Consider the following 27,147-nt stretch of genomic DNA (forward strand, 5'->3'; position numbering starts at 1 on the left):
GTCCATTGCCCGAGTAAGTCGCCTAGCAAATATTTAAAATAGTAAAACTCCCTGTTGAATTTTTAGGCTTGACACTTGTACCCCACCCTGCACCCCCTTATTCTTGTTATTCAAGTCCACCAAAGCTCCTCACGTGGGAGCCTTAGCATCAGACTGGGAACTCTCAGATGGTCCTCCCTCCCTGGCCAGGCATGCTCAGCATCTCGTGGCAGGAGTGGCCTGGCCTTTCCAGTCTCATCACTATTCAGTTCCTCCTTCAATCCCAGAGGCCAAAAGAGATTTTAGTTTCACAGGGCAAAGAGAGGCCCTGTGTGAGCACTCCCTTCCAGGTCTGGTCTCCACAGCCCTGAATTTAACTAAAAGGCACTATCTCTTCCCTTTCTGGGAACACCTTTCATCGGTTGTCTCTCAGCAACTGACCCTCTCTGAAATCCCTCCATATTCCCAGCTAACTTTCCTCATCAATACAAACAAGAGAGCACAACCCAAACAGTCACCCCTTCTAGTCCTTGCCCAATCTTTTCCCTCATCTTCATCCCAAACTCCTCACAGGACTTAGTGATCCTCTGTTTCCACGGCTTACCCGGCTCTCCTTATTCCCACACCACTGCAGTATGGCTTCTCTCCTAGAAGGTGTGCTCTGCACAGGCTGTATTTTGCTGTTCAACATAAGATGCTCATCTCTTATCTTACCTGACCTCGTTCATTCCACAAACACAGAAGGGCCAGTTGCATGTCAGGCAGAAAGCCCTGGCCTCATGGAACTGACATTCTAAGGAGAGCAGCCTTGCAAATCCACTCAGGTGCACTGCATAGTAAGACAGTGGTGTGGGTGCCATGGAGAAAAAGAAGGTGAAGAAGAGGGCTGTGTTTAGTGGTAAGACAGTTGCAGAGGACCTCACTGGGAAGGTGACATTTGGGCAAAGACTGGATGGAGGTGACATGGCTTACTTGACATTCTGCCTCTCACTTAGTCTCTAAAGTAGCACATTTTCCTGGATTCTTCCCCTTCTCTGCTTGCTATTCTAGGTTTTCTCACCACTGTCTGACTATAAATGCTGGCATTTCCCCAAGGCTCCAGCTTTGTTTCTCCTCTTACAGCTTCAAGGCTTCCTGGGTTATCTCAGCCAACACCACCATATCAACTCCCTTTCCACATTTGCATGACTTCTTGTCTAGACATCCCTCTACTGAGCAACAGACCTTTATTTCCTGCTGCCATCTGGACACATCCAAATGGATATCTGCCTATACCTGAAATTTAGCATGCCCAGGATGAGAACTCACTATCTCCTTCTTCCAGACTTCCACTCATACTAAAACTCACCATGCCTCTGTAAATTTCAATGATCTTGAAGTCAGTCTCAGCTTCTCTTTCTGCCACTACAAATTCCACAACAGCCAGAATCATCTTAGACTCTTTCCCCACTCTGTCTTCCTTGAACCACCGAGTTGAGGCTTGACCATCCCTGATTTCCTCATCTCCACTCTTTCCTCCTATAGGTCACTGTCCACATTCTGCCAGAAGAATGAAACAAAAAACACCACCAACACACCCACATTTAAGCCTATTTATTTCCCTACTCTGTTGGAACCTGATACCTGCAAAGCATCTCTGAATTCCTCAGAATGACATCCCAAACTCTCCAACAATCCAGCACCAGTGTATTTCCTCAGCGTCATCTCTGGTACACTAAACTTTTCATGCCTGAATACACCAGATGCATCCTCTCCTCTCCCCCAGTGCCTGCTTTCTATATATCATTCTTCTGTCTAGGATGACCTTCTTCCCTTTTCACATTCAGGCTTCCTCTTCAAGGTTCTGCTCAGACAGCTCTTCTAAATTCTGCTTCTCTGACCACTCTGATTTTCCCCAGGTCTCAGGCTACTCAGCCTCTAGTCCTTCACAGCACTGTCCATTCAGCTGTATGGTCATTATATCAGCTTTAGGTCTGTTGTCCCTTATACATTGCGGCTCCTTCAGAGCAGGATCTGACTCATCCTGATGCTCCACCGCCTGGACTGAAGCCTTATTCACAAAGATAAAGAAACTGTGAAAGTCTAAGATTTTTCTTCATGGAGAGCCTGTCAGTTTGCTACATCAGTGTAAACATACACATATACTCTGTAGCACTGCTGTGTGGACTTGCTGCCCCGAAAGACTCTCATCTCCTAAATCCCCGTCTCCTGGACTCTTTCCAGAGCCACTGGCCAACTGCCTTCTGTCTACAAACTTTTCAGACTGCCAGCCCTTCCACATTTCCCAGTGCCTACTGTTCCCCAAACCCCGCTAGCACGCTTTCCATTATAGAATGTCCCACCATGAAACTCTCCAAGACTGACACAGGAACCTCTGGTTTTCTTAATACCCATCCCACCTCTTATCACAGGCTATGGTTTTCCCCCAGAATGTTTGTGTATGTGTAGATATGTCTGCTTTGTTCATTTCTTGAATCCTCAGTCTTGGAGGACAGTAGCCTCACCCACCACTTCCTCCATGCTTACAAATTTGGAATAAACAAAAGAACTCTTGTGGCTAGGTTTTTTTTTTTTTTTTTTTTTTGCCTTCCTTCCTTCTAGCCTGTCTACTCCATCTCTCTGTACTTCTGTATCACTCCCCCACCCCCAATTTCTCCCAATGGCCCAGAGGGCTCTCCATTCAATGGCTTCTGTCTCCGCAGACCCTGGATGGTTTCATCTTTGTGGTGGCCCCAGATGGGAAGATCATGTACATCTCTGAGACAGCGTCAGTCCATCTGGGTCTTTCTCAGGTAGGTGAGTGGTCCACACCTCCAGCCTTCAATATTTACAGCCAGGGCTGGAGGCAGGGGGTGGGGTGGGGGTGGGGCTTTCCCAAAGCGTTTCTATGTGTTTCTAGGACTGAAAACATCTCAGTTGGCAGGAGGTCTGGATCTTCCCCTTCCTCTAATTGTCCCTTAGCATCCACCCCAAGCCCTTTTGGCTGCCTTTTCCAGCTGCTAGAGCCTAAACCAAAGACCATGGGAGGTGACTACATATTTATGTCATGATATCTTTTTCAGATTGCCAGGAAGCTGTTACTATTACTACTGCTACTATTACTATAATTACTATTGTTATTCTTTCCTCTCACAGATAAGGAAACTGAGGCTTAGATAGGTTACAATAGGTAGCAGGCAGAACTGGAATTAGAACTCAGGATCAACTCTGGAGCTGAGGCTCCTGTCCCCTGCAGACCCCCTGGCTCAATCTTTCAGCCCCTCCGTGGGACGTCCCACCACCTCGGAGACGGTGATACCCACCTCTTTACAGGTAGAGCTGACCGGGAACAGCATTTACGAATACATCCACCCGGCGGACCACGACGAGATGACAGCGGTGCTCACGGCCCACCAACCCTACCACTCTCACTTCGTCCAGGGTAAGGCAGCCGCCTGCGAGCGACACCGGGACCCATCGCAGTCAGCTGCTAGCTCTTTCTCCTTTAGCTATGGCAGGGACCGTGGCGCCGCCGCTTGTCTCATGTGCTCCCCACCCCTACCCCATCCCCCGCAGAGTACGAGATCGAGCGCTCCTTCTTCCTGAGGATGAAGTGCGTCTTGGCCAAGAGGAACGCGGGCCTCACTTGCGGCGGCTACAAGGTGCGTGGCTGAGAAAGAAGATCCACGCCTCCTGGCGGCCGCGCCCACCGAGCAGCGTGCGGGCGAAGGGGGCAGGACTGGAGGCTCACGAGGGTGGGGAGAGGGGTTCCTGCAGCCAGGACTACCCTGGACGGCTCTCCCCCGCCGCAGCCCCAAACGTCACAGCGCCGCCGGCCGGGCGCATGGCAAGGGCCTTTAAACTTTGTGAACAGCTGGAGACTGTGTTTTAAGCTTGCTTACGTCTCACTGGGTTCGAATACTGCCTTGAACGCTGGGCATCTTAACCTCGGGCTGGTAATGGGCCTTAGGGATGTGTAAAGCATCTGAAACAGTCGGTAAGTTCGGTAGATTCGAAGAGTTTACTCATAGCGTCAGATTCTGCCCCCTCCCCCGCCAGAGGTTAAGAACCAGAGCTTTAGCAGGAATGCAAGATTTTCTTGTTTAATGGCAGCGAACATGCAGATCCCAGGGCCCCACTTGGCGATCTGAATGTATTAGGGTTGGGCGGGCTCAGGCCTCTGCACTTTCATCAGTTCTTAAATGAGTCCACTGGGGCAGAACCGTCACTCCCTTGCGACACGTGGGGGCCCCATAACTGTGGACACTTCAGTGCACCGGCTGTGGGGCACAGGCGTTTGTGGCCGAGAAAAGTCTGCAATGTTTCAGTCCCCTTTCCACCTTTTTGGGGTGTTTCCTGCCTGTGGCTGAGCCTCCGGCCTTCCCCGTCCGCCTCAGGTCATTCACTGCAGCGGCTACCTGAAGATACGCCAGTACAGCCTGGACATGTCCCCTTTCGATGGCTGCTACCAGAACGTGGGCCTGGTGGCCGTGGGCCACTCGCTGCCTCCCAGCGCCGTCACGGAGATCAAACTGCACAGCAACATGTTCATGTTCCGCGCCAGCCTGGACATGAAGCTCATCTTCCTGGACTCCAGGTGGGTGGTCAGGGCCAGAGTCCCCCCTAGTGGGAGGGCGGCCCAGCTCACTCGCCGAGAGTTCCTCGTCGACCCATTTTGCGGATGAGGTGACCGAGGGGGCCCTGAGAATTGAGGGTGGGCACAGCTCTGAGGTGGCTGTCCGCGGTGGGGGCAGCCCCGCAACCCGCGCTCATCCCGTGGGGTTACTCTCCGCAGAGTGGCAGAGCTGACAGGGTACGAACCTCAGGACCTGATTGAGAAGACTCTGTATCACCACGTTCACGGCTGCGACACCTTCCACCTGCGCTGCGCCCACCACCTGCGTAAGACGCCACCTTGCCCGGCGGGAGGTGGGGGCGGGACGGTGTTGGTACCGGGAAGGGGTTGGTGGTGTTTCTAGGAGAGGCCCCGCGCGCCTTGCCCCAGTACTGGCCCCAGCTCATCTCCATAATCATCCCCGGGCCTCTTGCAGGCCGAGGGAGTTTCTGACTTCCCGGGTGAAGTTCTCCCAGGAAGGCCTTGTTCCGCCTCCTCCCCTCCCCCAAGATGGAAATGGAATCTAAGGCTTCCCCACCGGGCTCAAGCTCGCACTGACGCACTTCAGCTTTGAAACAACTTTGCTTTGAGCTTAATCTCCCGGGACAGGGAATGTGAGCATCCGGGAGTTGATGCCCACACCTGACCTTCCATAGTTAGAATGTCGAGTCTCGAGAATCCCCCAACTTATAAGTGTTCCCCTTTTTTTAAATCTTGAGGGACCGGAGGACTCAATGAAGCTCAACAGGACGAATTGTTCTTTGGGGAATGTTCTGGTTGTCTCTCCCTTCTGCCTGGGCGCAGCTCTTAGGGCTCCCTGGGGACCTGCACTGCCCACCGCCAGGGATAACATTTGGGCCGATTCAGGAGCAAGTCTGTTCACCACGAGCCATCTTCTGTCTCTCCATCAGTGCTGGTAAAGGGGCAGGTGACCACCAAATACTACCGGTTCCTGGCGAAGCACGGCGGCTGGGTGTGGGTGCAGAGCTATGCGACCATCGTGCACAACAGCCGCTCGTCCAGGCCGCACTGCATCGTCAGCGTCAACTACGTCCTCACGTGAGTGCACGTCTGGGACTCCGTGGCCCACTGCAGGCGACCCTGGTCTCAGGCGAGGCTGGGGTCCACTGGGTAGGGTCGGTTTTGACCCCGAGCGCTGACTGCGCTGGGAGGTGACAGCTCTAGCACTTTCATCATCATGAAGAGCGGTCCTTATGTTCCAGAGAAAGGTTTAGGAGTTTTCCCCTTCACAGTCTATTTTTTGATTTCTACTCTCTCTTTTTTAACCTTTTAAGCGCACTCTTAAATAAAATTTAATATGGCAGGAAGAGAGAGGAAGGGAGGGAGGGAGAGAGAGAGAGAGGGCTGGAGAGAGAGGGAGAAGGGTCCTACGTACGGAGCCATTTATAGTGAACAAACAGGACATCTGTTTCACTTTTCAAAGCTGGGTTTGAAGTGCTTAATTTTAACCAGAGTCTCCAATCAAAGTTCAGAGTTCTGAGAGTGATTTGTCCCTGAACCACAAAGAGGGTTTAAGTGACCAGGAGGGTCTAACTTTAACCTCTAGGAAGTGAAGAGACCCCGCGGGAGCTAGGGCTGCAAGTCGTGGCGGGGCCTTTCTGTTGCCCTGTCCTCTCTAGGTGAGGAACCAGCCTGGAAGCCACCTGTGGATGAGACTGGCTGGGCGGCCGGGTGACCACACTGGAGCCTTATTCTTTCTAGAAACAATAATCGTTTCTGTTTGCCAATGTGGCCCTGTAGGCTGATCACATGTCCTGGTATGCCGCTGGTGAAGAAAACACGTTCTGTATAATGTTTGTGAAAGTAGAATTGCTTAGCGTTGAAGCCTTTATGAAGAACCCTTTTGTGTGCAGTTACCTCTTGTTGTTTTTAATTTTTTAGTGCAGGTTGAAATTCTTGTGATTTTAGAGAGCCTGAGCAGTTATTTACTTTGGAAGTGTTGACACACTGAGCACTTAGTAGGAATGCTATTTTGACATTAGGATGTTGGTTAAAGGGTGCTATCTTGAATCAGACTATACTATTGGCCATGAGGAATAGATTAATTTCATGTTCTTTTAAATTAGCAAATTAAAAATGTAGTAGTTGGAAATATTATGCTTGGCAATAAGATTATTTACTCTGCCCTGTTTAACAAGAAAATTTAATTCAGTAGACTTGGAAAATGAATTTGGCTTAAATGAGGATTCAGTATTCAAGAAGAATAGCTGGTGATTAAGAAACTTTTTCTTTCTTTCATTTTAGTAAATGGTATTGAAATGGATACTGTTAAGTTTTTGTAATAACAAGAAGGCTGTGGATTTTAATACAGAGCAGAAAACATACCAATATTTGGTGTACAAAACCATCTATTTTAATAAATGCAGCTTTTCACATTATTAAGATAAACATAAGAGAAAATGGCAAAATATAATTCATAAAACAAGCCACTTTGTGAAGCAGAAGTATTAGAGTGAAAAATTATGTCTGCTTACCATGGAAAGGAAACGGACATTCTTTAAGAAGGTGCTTTGTATGTCTGAGACATCATGAGCATTATACATACACTCTGTTCTCTGGTGGGTGCCTGTGGTTAGTAATCATTTTTTATCAAACAGCAGGGTATATAGTCACACAGCCCCATATAAATGATCAGAATGCAAGTTGGACCTCCCAATGGGTAAACTTAATTATGTTTAGAGTCATTTTGAAATATTCTGTTTTGTTTTCCAGTGGGCAAGTGTACTTTCTTTCTTTTGTTGACTCTATCATTCTTCACTTTACACACTTCTTCAGAGCTGCAGGATTAGGCTCCCAACTTTACATCAGATTAAAAAGATGTAATGAGGATAAATGATTTACAGAAGAAAAAATAGCATTGCACACGATTTTCTGAATGTTTTACACTGCTGAATGAAAAGAGAAATAAACACACAGAAGCACACAAGATGAAAAGCTGAAATTGATTACCCTTTTATGAGTCTCAGCTCCAATTCTTTGTAAAAATTCTGAGAACAATTTTTATAGCTGTAAATGTGGAAATTGCCTTAGATGGAATGTCATCAAGTGGCTCTGTGTGTGTTGACAGGATTTTCATAATGAACAGGTTGCAGTTTGTTTGATGTGTATAACACACATCTGGCTGGAAGTTACTAATTTACATTGTCTTAGCAAATTAAATAGATGGCTATTGATTCTCTATGGTAGCAGCGAACTACCACATACATTTGTTTTCAGGGCTAGTTCTCTATGAAGCCTGAGAATGATAAGTGAATTCCTTCCAAATACACTATCTCAATACACGGCAAACCACAAACCCCTGCATATAACTTGACAGGCCAGGTGTTTTCCAAATTTAGACATTTTAATAGCATATATTGTGAGGGGGTTTTCATGTCATGAAAGCAGAGAGAATTTTAGATAATCATTGGTCAAATGAAAGTGTGACATTTTGGTGGGAGCTACATTCCTAAGAAACTCATTTTTCTGATTTCTTGATGGTAAATTTATTGTTCAAGTTAAAATATGCCCAGAAAAATCAGTCATTATTATCTAACAAAAGTAATGATGAATAGAAATATTCAGTTACCTTGTTTTAATTAGTGGCTGTGACAGTGAATGTAGGAATTTTACAGGCAGGTGTTACTTATACTGGCTTTGTATGACCTCTGTACAAAATTTTGATATTCTGAAAATCTAGAGAAAAAAAGAGAAGACACTATGATTAAATTTTAAAAATTCTCTTAGTTTTTCTCTGAGTCTTTGAGGTTTCTTGAAGCTTGTGTAGCTCTTCATTAAGGGCTATCCCTCCCCCTAAAAAAACCCAAAACAGGAAAACAAAACAAAACAAAACAAAAAACTGACCAGCTCATGACTCTCTGTAAGGCATACATACCCTGTTAGCTTTTGAAAAAAACCTTTCTATAAACTTTGACCACAGGCTTTGAAATAAGTGTTAAGTATGACAGGCTGACAAAACCTTATTCCCTAATTATTTTCAAGAGGAGAGCTGAATGGAGCTAGTGTCTAGCTAGTAACAGTGACTGTGGGCAAAGTCCAGAGAAACCTAGAGAGTAAAAAAGAGCATACTGTGTAAAGCCTAAGTAATTTTCTTGAATTTGTATTTCCTCGAGTTTGTCTAATTAGTAGTATTAATTATTCATAGGCAGTTCAGATGGAAAACATTCATACTCAATGTGAAGAAAATTGAAAATGTGGAACACCCAATAAACTATGAAAAGTAATTTCTAGAAAAATGAGTGGTCTTGATTCTCTTTATGTTTTAAAAACAAAACTTTTATAATCTATTCTTAAGGATAAACCAATAAGATATAAAAATATCATTTTAAAATCTTTTAAAACAGAATTTTCAAAAATACAAAAAGGTTGAAAGAATAGTACAATGAATATCCGTATACATGTCATCTATAAGCCATATTTGCTTTATGTCTCTCTCTTCCTATGTGTATGTCTATTTGTGTATGTACTTTTTCCTCTGCTGAATCATTTTAAAATAAACTACAGACATCACAATACATCATCCTTAAATAACATTCCCTTACATAGACACTATACCATTTATGATGGCACATTTAAAGTGTTCAAATTACAGTGTGTAGAAGGTTGCAAAAATATACATGAGATCTAGTCTACTGATGCCATTAAAGACAGTCTGCCACTGAAATTCATCAAGTACTCACTGATGTGTGATCTCATTTAAGCTGATTGACAGATGATATATTGTGAGGGGACATCAAAACCCCTTGTCCTTTCTGTAGCATATAGTAGTAAAATGTTATTGTATTTTAAACTAGACTTCTAATGAGAATTGTAAGCAATAAAAGCTCATATTTCACTTGGAAAGTAAAAGAGAAGATTTTTGAGAGTGATTTGGTAATTTTGGAATCAGATACATTTAATATCTTCAACCATTTTTGTTGTTGGTAAAGAAGACTTCTCTGTTTATTTCTAAGTTTAGGATGGAACAGTGTTTCAGTGGAAAATCTCACATCCTGTTTTAGAGTGATTCATTGAACAGATAGAAGAAGGTAATTTTCTGTGTTACAGTTTCTATCTTAGTGTTAGAGAAGGCAGAACAAATAGAGACAATTTACATTAGTGGTCCTTATAACTTGCTATCTACTGATAATCTTGTAAATTTGTAGAAAAGTTAGGGTAAATGGCGAAGGAGCCATACTTCCTTCATGGGGAAGGGGGGACAAAGAGGATATCTACATTGTAATTTTCGCCGATCCCATAATTTTTGTTCTTCTTTGCATAAAACCATTGTTCTCATAATTAAAAAGGGTTTTTAAGTGTTAACATATTCTGTGAATATAAACCTTATGTATCCTTACCATAAAGCAGTAAACATAATATGCTCATATTAGTTTGCTCTTTCAAGTGTATTGAGTGTTGAGTTAATTTGAGCACTTAAAATTTTTTAAAAATTTAATTAACTTAAAGGCCCAGTGATATTATTGTTGTTACTACTAGGAAATTTTAAAAAATGTATTCTAAAAACTTGACCAATAATTTGAGTAGTTATAAAAAATGGACTTTATTTTTCTGGTTAGCAAAACCATCCTTCTATATTACAAATAATGTCAAATGAATCGCCTTTTGACTTAGCAATCTACATCAAAATGTAAAGTAATTTACTCTTGTACCTCAGATCAATGGAGCACTCGTTGAATAGATTTAATGTTTTTGATCATTAAAAATAATAATTGTATACCAATGTATACTCTCAAATCAGGATTGAACCTTAATTGTGTTGAATTATTATTATGATAAAATTGAACATCAAAACCCCTTGTCATTTTCAAAGGACTTGTTATGTAATTGAATTGTCATAGAAACAAACTGAAGTCACATTTGTGTGGATAGTACTTTTTGACAATCAAAACTGTTAGTAGTAATTAATAGTGATTTTATAACTACCAAAACAATTTGTTAAAGGAAAGAGCTGGGACACTTAGTCAGTTTTACGGTACATAATACCAGTACTCATTTAAATAATCTTACCTTCCGTACCTTTCATATACTTTTCACTAATTGTAATTCTTTTGTCAAAATGATCATATGTAGTCTTGAATTCATTGTTTATACTCAACATTTTTCCCCATGTTGAATTCACATTTCTTTAAAATGCTGTCGCATTCATTACCTCATTTGTTTTTTTGACAGCTCTGTGTGGTGGTTGGGGCCAGGATCACACTCCCCATTTCCTATGTGAGGAAGCTGAGGTCAGGTCTGTTGAGTAAGTGGTGAAGCCAGGGTTAAAGCCTGGAGTGTTGACTGTATCCCCTGGCTCTCTGTATGGGGTTGGGGGCTGGGAGAAAATGTCTGGGAGAGAGGAATGGGTTTAAATGAGTAAGGCCTGCAGGGTTAGGCTACCCAAGTTCTGGATAGGCTTTCATCTGAACTCATGATGGAGCAAAACACTTCACAAGTATGGATAAGTATAGATATTGGCAGTTTAGGGGGTTAAATTAGCAGTGCTACCTTCTCAATGACGTTCAGTTAAGGATGTATCTTTTTTTCCCTTAAGGACATTTTTATTTTGTAAGAAAAAAATGTGGCCTGCAAACATTTTTGCTTTATTGAATTGTTTGTTTTTAGATTACATAGATACAAAATTGATATTACTAATTATTTCATTTCTACAACCAGATTTAACATTTTATGTTCTTGACAAACAAAAGTCATTGAATTGGCAAACCAACTCATTCTTTAAAAAAAAGAAAAATCACATCAGGTACTAAATTACCTCCTGTGGCAGCAGGCTATTTCCTAGAGAGAGAGAGAAAGAGTAGGTGGGCATTGGGGCAGGGTCAGCACTGGCTCTTTTCTGGTTTTGAAGGAGAATGGCAGAAAAGGTTGTCTCCTGGGGACACTGTTCAGAGGCTGGGAATGGAGAACTTCCCAGCATGCTCTGGGCAGGTATGTCATCCTCTGGTCCTTTGGTGGTGCTGCTGTCTGGCTGCTTCCCCTTCCACAGGCCTCTCTGGCTTTCCCTCCTTCCTGTCTTATTATCCTAACCTGGAGGGCACTGATTCACAGGACCTCCCCTTTACTTCCTAGATGGAAGCCACTTGGTGTTGACTAAATGACCAGCCTGACAACTCGTCTATGGCTGTTCGGAGGGAAAAAGGTTCTGATCTTTGAGTCACATCATGGAAAAACATGTGAATGGATGGACAAATTCAAATAAGGCTTTACTGGAACTTCAAAGAAGCATGATTTGTCTTCTGACTTAGTGTAGTCATAAGGCAAACACTGCTATGTTTCATATAAGATATGTGTTGGGGGGTGGATTATGCGTATCTTTTTTTTAAAAAATTGAAGTATAGTTGATTTCCTTTTTTTGGATTATGCATATCTTGATAATTTAGTAAAAGACTGCTACTTTCTTCCTCTTATCCAGGGCTTTCCTCTCTGTTTTCTGTTCTCATTGGCTTGTGACATCTTGCCGATGAGCAGGTGGTGATTGAAAGCTCATTTGGGTTGAAGTGCCAGTGTCTGTGTTTAAGCTACCATGCAAAAAGGATTGGTTGGAGTTTGGATGGAACCTGGAAATATCTGAGAGCCTGTGAATGGAGGAATTTAACATTCTGCTTTGTCTAAGGGAGTAACTTCCCACTTCCTTTTTCTCTGCCATAGGCATCCAAGGTCCAGGGAGGGGGCAGGGGTGAGAGATGATCCATGGTGAGGGCAGAGCTAAGGGCCACGAGAGAGGAACCTGCCTTTGTTGGGCATTGACAATGTTTGTGGTCTGAGTCTGAGCCATCTGTTTACCATCTGTGACCTAACTCTAGGAAGTTATATTGCACTGGAATTGTGATTTTGCTTTTTTAAAAGCACAGTATAATTTGAAGCAACCTGCTAGGGAAAGGCACAGACTTTGGTGTCAGATGTATCTGGGTTCAAACATGCATGGCTGCACAACAGCTGTGAGACTGTGAGCACAGCTCTGCTCCTTTGATCCTCTGTTTTCCCATCTGTGAAATGGCGGCATTTGCACACACTTTTTAAGGATGGCTTGCATGCTCAGTCACTCAGTAGTGTCTGACTGTTTGCAACCCCATGGACTGTAGCCTACCATGCTCCTCTATCCATGGGATTTTCCAGGCAAGAATACTGGAGTGGGCTGACATTTCTTCCTCCAAGGGATCAACCTGACCCTGGGATTGAGCCTGAGTCTCCTGCATTGCAGGCAGATTCTTTACCACTGTGCCACTTGGAAAGCCATTTTTAAGAACTGAAAAGGATTAAAAGAGAAAATGTATATATAGCACAGTAGCTGGCAGAAAGCAGATGCTCACAATATCTTAATTCTTGTTATTAAGGGACTTCCTGGTAGCTCAGCTCTTGCCAGCTATGTGACATCAACTGATATACTTTGAAAGAAGATGAATAATTCCCTCTTTAATTTGGATTTCAAAATCCTTGAATCCACAAATTAAGTGCCTATTTTCTTTCCCTTCCTCAGTCCTTCCATTCATACCCCTCCAAGCATTGTGCTCTTTGTGTGTGGTAACTTCAATAGTTTGGTTAATTTCTAGATGAGGGGTCCCCACCTTTTGGGATCTAATGCCTGATAATCTGAGGTGGAGCTGATGTAATAATAATAGAAATAAAGTACACACTAAATATAATGTGCTTTAATCATCCTGAAACCATCCCACCCCAGGTCCATGAAAAAAAATTGTCTTCCATAAAAGTAATCCCTGGTACCAAAAATATTGGGAACTGCTGTTCTAGAGGGAGCTGAGATTTCTGCTTGGACAGAGGTAAACCAGCATTTCCTAAGTGCCTTACATGGTGAAATGGTGCTTTACAGGGCAAAAGAGCATTCTAAGAAATTAAATGTTAATCTGATTTCTGAAGTTAGTTTAGTTGGAACCAGTGTTATGTCAATTTTACCAAATCAGTAATTATATTTAAAGTGAATAAAACCTATGACACTGGTACTGTTGATGATTAGTGGAGCCTTTTGTGTGTTCCCCATCTCTCTCCATGGACTGATATGGCTACCTCACCAGTGTTTTCCAGAGGATGGCAGATTGCAGTGATTTATTGGGTATATACATGAAGCAGAGGTCTTGGCTTCTCTTGGGTAGTTTACAATTTATTTGACAAAATAAGAGTTTCACTTAAATATTTAAACACTCAGATTAGCCTGTTTGAAATGATGTGATCCACTTGCACTATTTGCTAAGGGCACAGAATTTAAGGGTAGAGCTATCAGGAAAGGAGTAGAATTTTAAGGGCTGGAAGCAGAGATGGGATCTTTTGAGATGAAACAGTGCCTTCTGCACATTTGTCCCATTGCTCTTTTTTCCATTAAGTATTCTTGGGACAGGCTTCCCAGGTGGCACTGGTGGTAAAGAACCCACCTGCCACTGCAGGAGACATAAGAGACCTGGGTTCAATCCCTGGGTCAGGAAGATCCCTTGAAGAAGGGCATGGCAATCCACTGCAGTATTTTTGCCTGGAAAATCCCTTGGACAGAGGAGCTTAGTGGGCTACAGTACTTGGGGTCACAAAGAATCAGATACGACTGAAGCAACTTAGCAGCCGCAGCATTCCTGTGATATTATCCCTCTTCCAGTTTGATCCAACTGTGCTTGTCCACTGCTGTTGTCTAAGCTGAATTTCTTTGTGTCTCTACCTTTTTACCTGAACTGTCCTGATGTAACTGAGTGCATTCCATCAGGATAGGAAACTGTTTTCCCCAAGGCTCTTACCTTCCCCAAATGAATGCTAGTATATCTTCAACATGTTCATCTGACTTTAGTAATAAAAATATATTTTTTTAGCATCCAGGTATAGAACACCATTTTTAAAATTTTAAGGGATGTTAATATTCTGCATCAAACATAAATCTTATTAAAATCAATACACAATGGTGCCACAGTGGTGTAATGGTTCTATTTTAAAAATTATTTGTAGGGAGTAAATGTGAGATGTGCATTAGAATGACAAAAAAGCAGCAGACTGGAGGAGAGAGAGGCGCAAAGAACCTGTGTGGCCAGCTCCAGATTGCAGGATGGGAAAGCCTCCTTCAAGCTGCATTTGACATTGTAATTCTACTGTTAGAATATGATGCAGCCTAACCCCTAGGTTTCTTACTTTCTTGTTTCAAACTCTTGATAGTCATAGGGATGTTTTACAAGATATTTGAAACATGTGTAATGAAATGAGATGTCACTACATTTTTATTATGTAGGTTTTATTATAAGCAATATAGCTTATTAGTTAAGAGTTTGGGCTCTGGGTCTATTGCCTATTTAAATCCCAGTGATGCCATTCTGGGACTATGGGAAAAATTGCCTACCTTCACTGTCTTTCTTTTTTTTAATCTGTAAAATGCGGGTAATGATTATATCTACCTTAGAGGGTCACTGTGAACATTAAATGAGATAATATGTGAGGTTCTTGGAACTATGCCTGATTACAAAGTAACAAGTGTTAAGTGTGAGTTATTAGGGTGGTTATTTCAGTGAAGTTAAAGAGAATAATTTTTGGCTTACCTGTACACATGGAATAAATGTCTGTGAGTCTTTGGGCTGAAGGAGGGACAGCACAACTCAGGAAGGCAGAGGGTTGCCCAAGAATGAAAAGTCACCAAACATTCTGATGTATCTGAAAAGGGTTGTGAGACTCTCCTTCAGCTGGTGAGAGCTAGTGGATCTATAAGCATTTATAAATGATTTATTAAGCACCTATAATGCGTCAGGCACAGTGCTACATTCTGGGGACATCAAAATGAACACGACAATACCTGCAGGAGAAGAAATAAGCGCCAGGCAGTAGACTAGTTTGATTTCCCCCTTGGCTTACTGACGACCGAGATTCCTTCCTGGAAGGATGTGTTCCCACCCACATTAGAAAGAAGAGGGCCCCAAGTACCTTAGGACTGTTAGGACATCCCTGGGGGATAAGCTTGTAGGGGAGGTCAGACTCCCCTCTGGTTAGGTGATGGGAGGGAGTGGAGGCGATGGGAGGAGCTGGGCCCCTGGAGAGAGCTGTGTGTGTGTGCGTGTGTGTGTGTGTATGCATGTGCACGCATGTGTGTGTGTTGTATGTATGGAGATCATGACTGGCAGCAAAGTGACTGATTGCAGCTAATGAGTCCAGCTTGAATACTCACAGGGACAGTACCCAGGGTAAGTTCTGTGTATCTCACTACCTGAGCCGCAGAGAGAATAGCTGTTCCCAGGTTGACTTTTGTCCTGTTGGAAAGATGTTGAATAGCTCTCTGTTCTGCTTTGAATGGGATTTTTGAGTATTTTGTGGGGCTGACTTCTGATAGGATTATGAAGCTCAACAAATTGTGAATTAAAGAATCTCTCTAGAGTTAAAATAGTCTTTGCAGATTTATTACATTTTTAGAAAGTGTCACTAACTTTTTTAAGTTTTCAAAATATTTTAAGCTTTTCTCTTATAAAGGGTAATTCCCAGATTGTCTTGCCCTGGAGAGACTGGAAGATGATGGTCTGCTCAAGCTGAAGGAGGGATGAGAAGGTGCTCTCTTGCCTGGAAAGGTTAGGGAGGAAGAAGGACTTAGATTTGACGGGTGGCTACTTTGTGCCACAGTCTCAGAGAGAGCAAGTGACTTAGCCAATACAACATGGCTTATGAGTGAGCATACTAATCCAGGGCCTAGACTCCAGAGCCTACCTGATTTCCTGTTGGGCTTGCTATCTTTAAGCTGGTAACTGTACTAGGATGTTGTTGTTGTTCAGTCATTCAGTTGTGTCTGACTCTTTACAACCTCATGAACGACCAGGCTTGCATGTCCTTCATGCTCTCCTGGAGTTTGTTCAGACTCATGTCCATTGAGTCAATGAAGCCATCCAACCATCTCATCCATCTCATCCTCTTGTCCCCTTCTCCTCCTGCCCTCAGTCTTTCCCAGCATCAGTGTCTTTTCCAATGAATCGACTCTTTGCATCAATATTGATGCAAGTGGCCAAAGTATTGGAACTTCAGCTTCAGCATCAGTCCTTCCAAAGAATATTCAGGATTGATTTCCTTTAGGATTGACTTGTTTGATCTCCTTGCTGTATAAGAGACTCTCAAAAGTTGTGCTAGGGTGAAACATATGAAATTGCCATTTCTAGACATTAGAATAGTTCAAAATTAACAATTTCATAAATTCTACCTATTACTCAGGAATTGATAGGATGTGGACAGTTCACTCTCTTGTACAATATGGGGTCTCCATTGCTTTCCAGTCTGGGTACACTCAGAACCAGTCAGCTCACCTTCCATACCTCAGCCCTCTCCCCTCCACCAGTTTAAGCACCAACATTTAAGACATGTTTACCCAGCTGCAAGCCGTAAGCATAACCTATAGATCATTATTTTATTTAGAACATCTAATATTTTACCAGGATTCAAATGCAAGCTGCTGTCTTTACTAGAAGAACATCTTTCCTTTGATTGATTGCTAAATAGATAGAGCTTGTGAAAAGATCTCTCTCTCTCTCTTTTTTTCCCTGGGATTTCTTGTTCAAACAGAATTTGTTGTATCCACATCAGTAAAGCCGTGCTAATATGGGCTGCTGGCCAGATCATGAAAACAGCCTCATTACATTGAACTGGATGTCATAATGGTACCCATTAAGGTGGAATTCCCTCTGTGTTTGTACTTTTAAACCCAAGTCCCTTGCCACTTAAACATCTCTCTGAGAATAGCAACATTTTCTGGTAACACAGTCTGAGAATGTGCTGGCTCTCTCCTCCTACTGAAAACCACGATAAAAATAGAATTCTGGGTTCAGAGCATTTTTAGGGGTTTTCAGTTTGCTGCTGCTCCTTGGCCATTCATTCCACTCTGTGCTTGTGATGACTGTAATATGTTCTGATGGCTGAAAGTAAGGACCCATAAGATTTACTTCTTTCAACACTCCCATTAATTGCTATTGGAGTCCAAATATACAGCAGGAAAAGAGCAGCATTTTTTTTTCCCTCCAGAATTAACTGAATGCAACACAAGAGTTTTCATTTTAATTTTTAAAAGCTGTTAAGAGACTAATAGCATCACAGCATTTCTATTAGCTGTTGAAATCTCACTATCATCCTGGCAAAGTGAAGTTATTTGTTGTGCCGGATTTGGGTAATGGACCCCTGCAGGGTTACAGCTTAGGAATGCTGGAAGGATGAAGCCCACAAAGGGGGAGGGCAGAGTGGGTGTCAATCTCGTTCCTCCAATTAGAGCAGTTAAAGAAATAGCAAAGTGCAGGGTGGCATTTATTGTGAGGGCTAATTGAAAACCAGAGGAAAATATTGAGACGCTACATGGCATTTCACATTATAATCTCTTTTCTATTTGTGTCTCATCTCCATTGACTCAATAGGACCTTCATTATAAACAAATTTCTATCATTAGATTCAGCTTAATTTCTGTGGCTGTAATTAAGAGGATGGTAAGAAACATTTGAGAGCGTAGTCCTCTCTACTGAAAACTGGGCATGGTTCTTGAAATTTACCTGGCAAGTTTTTTCCCAATGCCATCTACATGACAAGCTCTGTGGTGAGACCCTGTCATGACCAAAACAGACAAGGTTCCTACCCTCATGGAACATGATTTAGTGGGAAGAAATAGACAGTACTTATAAACAAAGAAATAAGTTGTGTGATGTCAAAAAATGAAAGGAAAAAAATTAAGCAGGACAAAGAGATGGAAGTGGTCAGGGAAGGCTTCTCTGAGGACTCTTAAATGAAGGGAGGGAGGCAGCCATATGGAGGCCTGCAGAGAGAACATTTCCACAGTGAGAAGCAAGTGCAAAGGCCCAGAGGTAGAAACCATCCTGGTAAGTTGATAAACAGAGGAGGTGTGGCTGGAGCAGAGAAAGAGAAGGGGAAGAACAGAAAAAGATAATGCTAGAATAGGCAGAGGCAGATCATGTTGAGTTTTGAAGGCCTTGGGAAGCCATTGGAGAGTTTTGAGCCAGAGGCATGGCATGAAGTAATAGAAGCTTTGAAAGGGTCATCTGGCTGATGTGGAGAGTAAGCTTCAGGGTGGGTAATGGGAAGAGGCAGGGAGATGAGGTAGGAAGTGATTATAATCACCTAAATTAAGGAAAATGATGGCTTGAGAGAAGGAGGTAGTGGTGAAGGGTCAGGTTCAGGATGTTTTCAAGGGAGACTGATGGGGTTTGCAGATGGATTGGACATGAGTTATGAAAAAAATAGGAGTCGAGAATGGCAACCTCAGGAACCTGAGTGAATAATGGGAAGAAATAGATTTGTAGGAAAGGGCAGCAATCAAGAGTTGTATGTGGACATGTTTATTTTGAGATGCCTGTTGTTCATCAGAGTGAAACGTCAGGTAGGCAATTGGATCTGGGTGTCTTGGAGTCTGAGGAGGTCTGAGCTAGAGATGGGGATCATCAACATATGGAATTTAAAGCCAGCAAAGGGACTGAGATCACTAGGGAGTGGATTTGAATAAAGAAGCAGCCTGAGGACCAAGCCCTGCACCCTGAGTAGTATCGAGTCTGCAGGAACAGGAAGTGTCCAAGAGGAGGCTGAAAGGAAGCAAACAGTCAGGGATGGGGATGGGAGTAGTTTGGTGAGATATATGCAGTCAGGGCAGTTCCTGGGGGGAGTGTGAATTTTGTCTTTGGAATGTTCCCTCCCTTTTCAGTGGTTTTCTATTTTCCCTGTGGTGCCCTTTCTTTCCTCTGATTCTGTTAGTTTTTCTCATCCCTGATAACAATTGCCCTAGTTCTCAAAGTGTGGTCCTCTGACTGGCAGCATCAGCACCATCCAGGAGCTTATTAAAATGCAAATTGTGAGCTCCATCCTAGACCTGCAAATGAGAAACTCTAAGAAGTAGAGCGTAGTAAGCTGTGTTTTAATACATTTTTCATGTGCTTTTGATGCATGCAGAAATTTGAGAATCACTGCTCTAGGGAAAGGAACTGATAAACTGAATCAATGAAAGATAATAGATATGGCTTATCCTGTTGTCCTTTTCTGAGCCATCTGTCTACAGCCAAAGAAATAAATGTCTAATGACAGATTTCGAGCATCAACCACTAGACTATTCTTGAGACATCTTCATGGGAGCCAAGGAAACTTCTCCATCCCTACAAATCATAAAAGCAGGCATCTACCTACTTGCTTATCCTGTCTTTGATGCTGCTGCTGCTGCTAAGTCGCTTCAGTCATGTCCGACTCTGTGTGACCCCATTGATGGCAGCCCACCAGGCTCCTCTGTCTCTGGGATTCTCCAGACAAGAACACTGGAGTGGGTTGCCATTTCCTTCTCCAGTGCATGAAAGTGAAAAGTGAAAGTGAAGCCGCTCAGTCGTGTCTGACTCTTAGCGACCCCATGGACTGCAGCCTACCAGGCTCCTCCATCCATGGATTTTCCAGGCAAAAGTACTGGAGTGGGGTGCCATTGCATTCTCCGATCTTGTCTTTAGAGTGGGCTCTATTTATAACTATATATTCTATATAGTATTATACAAGCTCACCAACTCCACATATGGCAATAATGAAAAATTTAGCATTTTAATGGGCAATCCAAAATCTCTAGCAGCAGTTCAGAACTTATTTTGTTAAAACACATCTTACTTATCAGGCAATTTAAAATAAAACCTGAATACCAAGGTACATAATAATAATAACAGAATATTTGTTGAGTTGTAAATTCTTATTCATAAAATACATGTCAAATTTATTTTAGCTATTTAAATAATAGAGTTTAATATATATTTAGTTAAGCATTACAATAGTAAGGACTTAAGGAGATTAGAAATAAATGAATCCAATTAAAGAACACGTCTGTGAGATTTGATATGTCATAGGTATGAATGAACTGTTTGCTCAGCAACTGTAAAGAAACCATTAAATGATTAACTATCTAGAATAGGTTTAATCAAGAATAAATGCTATAGGACATATTTTAAAGTATTTAAGTTAAACAAATGAAGACTTGTGCGTTTGAAAACACAGCATCACACTATCACACCATCATTTTTTGCTGCATCTTTTTCCAGGGAGTTTGAAACCTGAGGTTCACCTTTTCTGTGATCTGCAGAAATGCCAGGGTCTTGTGTTGTATGGAAAAGGGCAGAGCTTCCAACAGTGTCATGAGGCTGGGCCTTGTGAGGCCTCCCCAAACACTGTGGGGAATTGGGGGACCCTGATATCCTGAGGATAGGATTTGTTTGTGTGTGTGTGTTAGTCGCTCAGTCATGTCTGACTCTTTGCCACCAGAAGAGCCTGCCAGGCTCCTCTGTCCATGGAATTCTCTAGGCAAGAACACTAGAGTAGGTTTCCATTCTCTTCTCCAGGGGACCTTCCCAACTCAGGGACTGAATCCAGGTCTTCTGCGTTGCAGGCAGATTCTTTACCATCTGAGCCACCAGGGAAGCCCAGGATTTGTCTACAGCCAAAGAAATAAGTGTCTAATGATAGATTTTGAATATCAACCCATAGATTTTCTTGAGACATCTTCGTGGGAGTCGAGGAAACTTCTTGGTATTGTGGGAAGACGATTTTTTTGTGATTACAGGTTTCTTTTCTATTCCTGGAGTTTGTGTGGAGTTGAAAACAGGAGATGTGCTCTTTTACCCTCTCTGCCAAAGGGTTTTAGGGTTTATGAATCAACTTTCTAAGGGTCAGAAGAACTAGGTGGGCAAGCTATTCCTGTGAGAATGGAACCTCAACCAAATGTAAGGGGTTAGGTGAGGGATTCCCCCATTATTCATGTATCTCAGATATTGGAAGATCTCTACAGAGAAGATATATTTAAAAAACATCAGTTTCATAAATGACAGCAAAGGTGAGAGAGATGGACAGAGAGGGTGGGGAGGTGAGACAGATGGAAACAGATGAAAAGGAGGAGTCAGAGTGACATGTATGCATTTTATTTTCTATTTGTGGAAATTTCAAAACATAAGAAAAACTTGATTGGTATTTGTATCATTTTTCTTTCTTTATATTTGGCTTTATTTTTCTCTAGAAGTAGACTCAGATTAGGGGTTCTCATGATGGAAGAGGAGACTGACAGTTTTTAATTTATGCCTTTGATAAAAGAGGCAGCACATTTTGCATTTGTTTATTTGATTTTTAAAGATCACCTTAAGACAATAAAATATAGACTAGCTATAAGAGCAATAGGATTTGGAACTTTAGACCAGGAAAATTCACAAACACACCTATACTTTAGTAGCCAGGTATAGAATGAATTGGAGAAGGCAATGGCACCCCACTCCAGTACTTTTGCCTGGAAAATTCCATGGACAGAGGAGCCTGGTAGGCTGCAGTCCATGGGGTTGCTAAGAGTCAGACACGACTGAGTGACTTCACTTTCACTTTTCACTTTCATGCATTGGTGAAGGCAATGGCAATCCACTCCAGTGTTCTTGCCTGGAGAATCCCAGGGATGAGGGAGCCTGGTGGGCTGCCATCTATGGGGTCACACAAAGTCGGAAACAACTGAAGTGACTTAGCAGTAGCATAGAATGAATTTCTGAGCATAAAAAATTAACTTCCTCAGAATAAGAAATGTGTCCCCCAAGTAGGGTTTATGCCATTTAAACAATGACAAATATGTCATTTATAACTCACATGAAGCTAAACTGTTTTAAGAAACTCCATGGTGAGCCTTCCTTTTTTTCAATTATAAGTAATATTTTAAGTCATAGTCTCCAAAGAAGGAAATAAAATGCCCCATAGTTCACTTGAAAGCCTTTAGAGACAGATAATTCTAGAAGGTAGGAAGGGTGGAAAATAGATCAGAAAGTAAGTGAAATGTACAGGCACTGAGAGAGCAGAAGGACATGTGGACATTTAAAAATTATAAATGATGCACACGAGATGTTGAACCTATAGGAAAAGAAGTTTAGTCGTGCTTTCTCTTTTGTAACTTAACATTATTCACAAAGAAGCAGCCCAGGCTTCTTCTATATAAAGAAAAGAAATTGGGAACCCATTTAACCATTAGATAAGAGTGCCTAAAGTTTGCCTCAATTGGTGTTTCTTTTTCAAGAAATATTTTTCTGATTATAAAAGTCACACATGTTTATTATAGAAAAATTAAGATAATGTGGAGTGTTATAAAGAGAATGTGAAGAACATCATTAATCTATTTTCCAGATCTCTACGGTTAACATTTTAGTTTTTTGCCACCCACTATATTACATGCTATGCTGTGCTGTGCTTAGTTGCTCAGTCATGTCCAGCTCTTTATCACACCCATATACATGCCTATACAGTACATGTTAATTTTTTAAAAGGTAATTTTTCACTTTATCTATAGTATTTCTACATTAACTAAAAAAAAAAGACTGCATAATATTTTATCACAATGTAATGCCATAATTAAATAATGCTTCTATTGTTGGTTCTTATTTGCTTATTTACAATTAAATATAAGAATTATGCTAATAAGCACCCTTTTATATAGCCTTTTGATACCCATCTCTGATTATTTTCATAAGATATAGAAGTGGAATTACTGGATTTAAGGTTTGGACACACCTAAGGCTGTTGATAAAAACTGCTAGTTTATTCTCTTACTGGTAGTATGTATATATGCCCATTTCACCTTGTCTTCATTGAGATTTATTGTCATTTAAAAAATCTTTTCTAATTTGAAAGGCAAAAATGACATCTGATAGCTGATGAATTCACACAGGTTATTGCTAGTGAGGCTGAACCTTTAGAGAGTTATTTCTCAGCAATTTGTGCGTTGTTTACAACCTTTTTATGTTTTTCTATTGCATAGATATTTCTTACTGATTTTTAGAAGTATATCTCTGGGGATTTAAAGCACTATTACTACTCACCCCTTCAATACGACTCTAATGGTTCTACAGACATAGTTGAGGATGAAATTAATTTAGTATTCTAGTTTCCCTAATATCACATATGTCATGCTTGCATTACAACTTGATTTTTTAGGTGCAGTTAATATACATACCACTAAAATGGTAGCATATGATTTGTTTCTTTGATTAAGATCACACAGAATTTCAGAATGTTTATTATTAATTATAATCTGGGAATTTAAAAATCCCTCACATAAACTTGCTTACCTAGCAGATGTTTCTTTCCCATATATGTAGAAAGTTTTGCCAATTTTTAAATTTTGGGTCATTTGGATTGGAGAAGAATGACAGTTTATTGCAGTGAGAATTATTTTGTCAACCATTTGCAAGTGAGTGTTTTTCTCTGTAAGATATATTGCAAGACAGTAAACAAAGACCATTAGAAGAGAAAAAATTTAGGAGGTTGTCGTTAGATGGGTTTCCCAGGTGGCACGAGTGCTAAAGGACCTGCCTGTCACTGCAGAAAACTTAAAGAGACATGGGTTAGATCCCTGGGTCAGGAAGATCCCCTCGAGGAGGGCGTGACAGTGCACTCCTGTACTCTTGCCTGGAGAATCCCATGGACAGAGGAGCCTGGTGGGCTCCAGTCCATGGGGTCACATAGAATCCAACACGATTGAAGTGACTTAGTCTACAGGTACCCACACACTTCATTAGCTGTTCCATTCATGTGAGACAGAATAAGTGCTGAATGAGTGGTAGGGGCAGTGACTGGTATAGGAGCTCAAGAGAGAGAGCAGGGAGAGATCACTGTGGCCAATGAGGGGAAGGGAATAGTTAGGCACAGCATGTGCAGTCTTTACTTAGCTATATTTCAGTTTGTTGTGGGTTTGCACAAATGTATTATGCTATCCCTATTGTGAAGATGGTTGGTTTTGCCACATCTTACGTTACAGTTTTTGACTTACTTTTTAGTTGTTGCTGTTTGCCTGTTGTTTATACCCCTGCTTTTCCTTCTTGAAATCACAACATGATGGTAAACCTCATTCACTATTATGTAACATTTACTGTCACATACAGGAAGGGTAAACCATCCTTTACCCTTGTGGGGCTGTCCACTCCGTAGCATGTTGGATGAAACCTACAAAATGGAGGAGAAAGAGGTTTCTAGGCAGAGGCAATGTTTATATAAAACCCAAGACTTTTGGGGAACTATTAAAATCACCAAATAAAATGGAGAAAACCACAAGGAGCAAACACAAATCCACTTATTAGTATGAGACTATTACATTTCCAAGGGTGCCTTCGCCTAATTTCCCAGCAGATTGTTTTCGTTCATGAACCCCTCACAGTACGGAATCCTCCTTATCAGCTATCTCTGCTGGGCTCCATGGGAGCCTGAAAATGAAACAGAAAGTAGGTCTCTCTGCTGTGGAGGTTTACCCAGTGGCCAGGCTGCAACTCTGCCAGAATATAAAGAAGGTCATGCACTTCGTGTAACAGTGACTCTAGAATCCAATTAAAAAGTTTAGTATAAGGCACAGTCATTCCTACTTAATCCGATCACGGTTTAATGCAATCCTCTGCTTATTTCAGTCAGCGCCTTTGGAGCCAAATCAATTGTATGTCTTTGTTTCCACGTTTTCCTCAGTAATTTGATCACCTTCAGCTGTTTTAAAAAAATGTAGCTCAATTGGGAAATCTGGCAACATCTTTTAAGAATCACCACATAACATAAAGTCAACAAACTCCAGAATGGCCAGCTCCAAAACTGACAGGACAGAAGCAAAAATTCAGTAATCTAAAATAAAAACAGTTTAGGGTAAGGTAGAGATGAAGAGGGAAATTCTTGCAAAGAATCTTGACTCAACATGAACTGATCAAATACGGTTGATTACTCCTCTGTGCACTCATTCCAGCTCGCTTCAAGGGTCATACATGTGTTGGTGCTGCTGTCGGCATAGAGAATGCCAGGCTCCCAGTCAAAATGATAGACGTGATATTGACGCATCTCTCTGAAGCTGACAGTACCTTTCAGCAGTGAAGACATCTTTTATTTGCTTTGCAAGAGGGCATCATTCTGAGCTTCCCATATCGCAAGTTGGCATTTACTTTGTGAGTGGTCATGGGATATTGCTTATGGAGAGGCTGAGGAGACTAATGATGCAAAAATAGCCCCTTTTTATTCAGTTGGAATTTGAGTAATTCTAAATATGTATATGACTATTGTAAAGTTTGGAGTAGACTCAGATGGTTAATTCTGCAAATTGAATGATTTCTGGCTGTCCATGGTGGAATAAGAGGATTACTTTGGTCTATGCAAATATGGATGAGATTGACAAACTGCAAGTCCTAGTGACTGCAAATTACCTGTTTCACATTGCTTTCAGGGTCTGGGTACCTGAGGATGTCTACAGAGCTGGTACAAGTCATTAAAAGGAGAAAAATAAAAAGTAAATTGGTATCAATAGCCATTTGAAAAATATGTCAAATGGCATATGCTACAGTTCCTCTTTTGCTAAGCTTTTGACAAGTATCTGGGAGAGCTGCCCTTAAGAGGGTTACCTGTGGGGTTCTGAATATGACCCATGTGGCACTTCTCAAGAAAACTTGACCAGGGCTGACTCCTTCCTTTATTAAAGTCAGCTAAGTCAAGCTCCATACTCATTCCAGGGTCTAAGATCTGGGCACCCACGTGTTTTATTTTGTCCCTACTGCCCAGGGAAGCACTGACCGACTTTCCTAGGTGTACACCTACCTTTAAGGATATGTGTGTGATACCAGAATACATCTCTCTAGGGGAGGAGGGGGAGGGGAGCCAGACTCTTCTTTGGGTCTGAGTTTGGAGGAAGGAAATGGAACTCGTAATGTGATTCCCATCAGTATCTAGACCTTTAATCTACACAAATGAAATACTCAGTTTAATAGAATTCTAACAGTAAAACAAATGCTTTGTTCTCAGTGAATCCGCCATTCAGAGCGGCTCTTGGCAGCACATCAACCGTACTTGAAAAGTCTTTAAGTGGGTATTTTTTTATTGTGCTTTTCATCCTGACACATCTTTTGAGCCATTAAGAGTCCCGAACAGAGAAACACTCTTCTCAGAATGCTGCGTCTGTGTTGTGCTATGGTCTTCATTTGGTGACTTAGCAATAAAAACCTTAATTAACTTAATAAATATTTTGGGCACACTACAATAGAGTTTAGAGGCTAAAAAGGAACAGAGCAAATCAAAATGAGTTTCGGATAGAAAGGAAAGGAATATGTCATAGGGAGGTGTTTGGAATGAAACGTATTACAATTGCTATCAAGGTGGACCTATTGCTCTGGGGAAAGCGGGTGCCAAAAAGTGCCCTAGGGGGTGGAAATCATACTATTTATTGAGCATGTATTATCCTCTAGCACTGTGCAATAAGCTTTTCACAGTGTTTCGTCTGAACCTCAGCACATCCCTAGGAGGTGTAAAGAGGAAATTGAAGTCTAGACAGGTTATCACACAGTAAGAGGCTCACACTGTGATCTACTTGACTTCATGATCTTCTGCTCAGTTTTGATGAATCCTTTTTTGTATTTTTTGGTGCACCAAAACATTAATATTTTTATTGGTGTATCCAAAGTATAACTCTTTGGAGACTTCCCTGATTATTCAGTGGTTAAGATTCTGGACTGCCACTGCAGGGGGCATGAGTCCAATCCCTGGTTAGGGAAGTTCCACATGCCACAATGTGGCAAAAAAAAAAAAAATTCAAAGTATGACTTTTTATATCTATTAGC

General features: G+C 41.8%; 1 protein-coding gene across 1 annotated transcript in view; it reads left to right on the forward strand.

Annotated features, from left to right (window-relative positions):
• The window catches only part of SIM1 (SIM bHLH transcription factor 1), a 74,880-nt gene that overhangs the window by 11,461 nt on the left and 36,272 nt on the right, over positions 1–27,147 (forward strand). Inside the window, exons 4-9 of the mRNA XM_040239122.1 lie at positions 2,682–2,771; positions 3,292–3,400; positions 3,535–3,620; positions 4,356–4,555; positions 4,754–4,860; positions 5,485–5,632. Of these exons, the coding sequence (XP_040095056.1) occupies positions 2,682–2,771; positions 3,292–3,400; positions 3,535–3,620; positions 4,356–4,555; positions 4,754–4,860; positions 5,485–5,632 (740 nt within the window). The remainder of the gene's footprint in view (positions 1–2,681; positions 2,772–3,291; positions 3,401–3,534; positions 3,621–4,355; positions 4,556–4,753; positions 4,861–5,484; positions 5,633–27,147) is intronic.

The sequence above is a fragment of the Oryx dammah genome, unplaced genomic scaffold, assembly GCF_014754425.2.
Source record: "Oryx dammah isolate SB20612 unplaced genomic scaffold, SCBI_Odam_1.1 HiC_scaffold_4, whole genome shotgun sequence".
In the NCBI taxonomy this organism is placed as follows: domain Eukaryota; kingdom Metazoa; phylum Chordata; class Mammalia; order Artiodactyla; family Bovidae; genus Oryx; species Oryx dammah.